The 3,548-nt window shown below is 41.3% G+C and overlaps 1 protein-coding gene across 1 annotated transcript; it reads left to right on the plus strand.

The window, feature by feature from the left end:
• Positions 1-1,357: 1,357 nt before the first annotated feature.
• Positions 1,358-2,302, plus strand: LOC125165586 (olfactory receptor 2H2-like). The gene has a single exon (XM_047858628.1). It carries the CDS (start codon positions 1,358-1,360, stop codon positions 2,300-2,302), a length of 945 nt encoding a protein of 314 aa, XP_047714584.1.
• The last annotated feature ends 1,246 nt before the right edge of the window (positions 2,303-3,548 follow it).

Raw genomic sequence — 3,548 nt, forward strand, 5'->3', positions numbered from 1 at the left:
GTGTGTGTGTGTGTGTGTGAGACGCCAGGGCACTCCCCTGGGAAAAGGTTCTTGTAAATGGAAACCCTGAAAATGTACAAGGTGGCTATAAACAGGCTTGGAGTGAGGACACACTGTTATGCCACACAGATAGTATGGTCGTTGGGAGCAGAGAAGCATGAATAGGAGCACGGAAATTATGGAAGACAAAGAGAGCCATGGGCCCTTTTCTCTAGTATGTTAAGTAAAAAGGCCAGTGATTGAATGAAATGAGTATTTCCTAAACCTCTTTTGATCCACTGCATAAATGAATAAAAGATGGTGGATTTTCCAAACTTGTGTTGTAATCGGGTTTTAAGCTGAGGAAAGAACAATAAATGTGCATATACGTGCTCTGTAATATAAAGACAGTTAATTTATAATGTTGGATAAGTGAGTATTATTACTTTTCTTTTAGAAAGGAGATAATGTAGAGATAGGATATTTCTTTTTTCTTAATGATATCACTTACATTCTCTGCAAAATGTTGCATATATATTTTGATGTTTTTAATCTCGAACAAACATTTGAATAGTGTCATCGTCATCATCATCATCATGATTGTAACTAACACACATCATACAGTTACTATGGGGCAGGAATACATGCACACACACTCTCCCTCTCAAAGTATTTTCCTTGTGTTTTCACATTTAATTCCTCCAACACACATAGGTAGTTTCTATGATTGTTCTCTATTTTCCAAATAGAAAATATAAGGAAAGAGCCAAGGTAAGAATAAAAATTTTAAACAATTGTCTTAAGATTACATAGCATAAAGTGGCTGAGGAGGAATTCAAGCTCAGAAGTCAAAAGAAGGTGGGAAGGAGAAAGGAAGAAAAAAGGAGAGTGAAACACAGGAGACGGAGGAACAAGGGAGGAGGGTATTCAGATAAATTGAGATATAAAGACACAGAAAAACAGAATGAAATGAGAAAAGGACTGAAAGGTGATATGGTTTAACAGTTTTTAAAACTGTGTGATGAATGTTTTAAATGTGCAATTTTGGAGAGCAAAGATAGAATGCTCTCTTAATATTTAGCAAAGTGATTTTCACTAGTAGGTTTGTAATGTGCACTTTACTCAATATTTATAATGCAGATTTCTAATCATATATGAAGATGTGTAAGAGGAAGAGAAATAGATAATGAATAATGGGTATCAAAGATTAGAATAAGTCACTGAATCTTTTGTTTTTCCCTGCACTATAGGAGGCAGAATCTCATCCTTGAGTAGAAAGGAGGTAACATGTCTTCCTGTTTCTGTATTGGAACCATCACAGGCTTTTGAGCAACTACTTTTGAACCATTCCCCCAAAGAGGTGACTGCTCCAGAAGCTATGATAACAGTTTGCAATGACAGCCACAGTGATTTCATCCTCCTGGGCTTCTCTGAGAAGCCATATTTGGAGAAGATACTCTTCTGGGTTGTTCTGATCTTTTATTGTTTGACTCTTGCAGGAAATATGGTCATTATTCTTGTTTCCTCAAAGGACCCTAAACTCCACATTCCCATGTATTTCTTTCTTTGCAACCTTTCCCTGCTAGACCTCTCTTTCACCAGCAGCTGTGTTCCGCAGATGTTAGTTAATTTCTGGGGTCCAGAGAAGACCATCAGCTACATTGGCTGTGCTTTTCAACTCTATGTCTTCTTATGGCTTGGGGCCACCGAATGTGTCCTTCTTGTGGTCATGGCTATGGACCGCTATGTGGCAGTGTGTCACCCGCTGCAATATACTGCTATCATGCACCCCAAATTTTGTCTGCAGCTGGCCATCCTTGCATGGGGGGCTGGCCTGGTTCAGTCCCTGGTCCAGTCTCCTGCCACCCTCCAGTTACCCTTCTGCTCCCACCGCAGGGTGGATGACATTGTGTGTGAAGTCCCAGCCCTGATTCAGGCTTCCAGTGCAGACACAACCTACAATGAAATCCAGATGTCCATAGCCAGTATCATTTTCCTGGTGCTACCCCTGGTCATCATCCTTTCCTCGTACGGGGCTGTTGCTAAGGCTGTGCTGAGAATAAAGTCAGCTGCAGGGCAGCGGAAGGCATTCAGCACCTGTACTTCTCACCTTCTTGTGGTGTCCCTCTTCTATGGCACAGTGACAGCTGTCTATCTCCAACCCAAGAACCGCTATGCTCAAGAACAGGGAAAGTTCCTCACCCTTTTCTACACCGTTGCAACCCCAGCACTTAATCCACTCATCTACACTCTAAGGAACAGGGAGGTCAAGGGGGCACTAATAAGACTGAGGAGGAGGACTTGGGATTCCCAGAATAACTGAAGCAGTTGGCACATGTTGGTCTCTTGCTTAACCTGAGAAGAGAGAATAACCTCATCAGGAAAAGCTGAAGCTTTACCTCCTCACCCAAAAGTAGGGGAGAAATAGCTGTGTTGCATTCAAAGCTGCAATTTCAGGTCCATTCATCATTAGCTGATTAGGCCCTTACTTTCTGCAGGGTGCTGACGGAGGTACAGTATGGTATAGAAATGAGTAGATTTAATAACCATTGTCTTAAAGAATGCTCAATACAGTTGAACTTGGGGGACAAAAGAAACACAGACCTGAAAAATACAAGAACAAGAATGTGTTTTGTGCCTTGCCATTTATTTCTTTTTCTTTGCTATTTTCCTCCAAGCTCAACCATAATTTTCATCCAAATGTCTAGCCTAGCAAAAGTCCTAAAGTTTTGAGGCACCTAGTACTCTGACCTGGTGGGTCTTGGTTCTGAGTCACCGTTGCTTCATCACCTCAGCAGGACCACTGCTGATATGTCATGTGCCCAAAGCTGCTCAGTGCAAAGTGTTGAGCAAGGAGAAGTCCACACTCACTGGTCTCTGGATCCAGGTTCTTAGTTTGAGCCCTGACACACCAAGCCCCCACTTACAGGAATAGACTTCTGTTTCTAGTTCATTCTGAGTCTCTGTTATAATGAAATGGCTTTCTTTTTTTTAATTATTATTTTTCTTTTAATTTGCCTCCAATTTAGTTACCATATAGTGCAACAATGATTTCAGGAGTAGATTCCTTAATGGCCCTTGCCCATTTAGCCCATCCCCCTCCCACAACCCCTCCAGTGTCCCTCTGTTTCTTCTCCATATTTAAGAGTCTCTTCTGTTTTGTCCCCCTCCCTGTTTTTCTATTATTTTTGCTTCCCTTCCCTTATGTTCATCTGTTCTGTGTCTTAAAGGCCTCATATTAGTGAAGTCATGTGATATTTGTCTTTCTCTGACAAATTTCACTTAGCTTAATACCCTCTAGTTCCATCCATGTTGTTGCAAATGGAAAGATTTCATTATTTTTGATTGCCGAGTAATACTCCATTTTGTGTGTGTGTGTGTGTGTGTGTGTGTGTGTGTGTGTGTGTGTACACCAAAATTTTCTTTATCCATTCACCCATCAATGGACATTTGGGCTCTTTCCATACTTTGACTATTGTTGGTAGTGCTGCTATAAGCATTGGGGTGCAGGTGGCCCTTGGAAACATCACACCTGTAACCCTTGGATAAAAACCTAGTAGTGCAACTGC

Source organism: Prionailurus viverrinus, chromosome B2 (assembly GCF_022837055.1).
Source record: "Prionailurus viverrinus isolate Anna chromosome B2, UM_Priviv_1.0, whole genome shotgun sequence".
Lineage (NCBI taxonomy): Eukaryota > Metazoa > Chordata > Mammalia > Carnivora > Felidae > Prionailurus > Prionailurus viverrinus.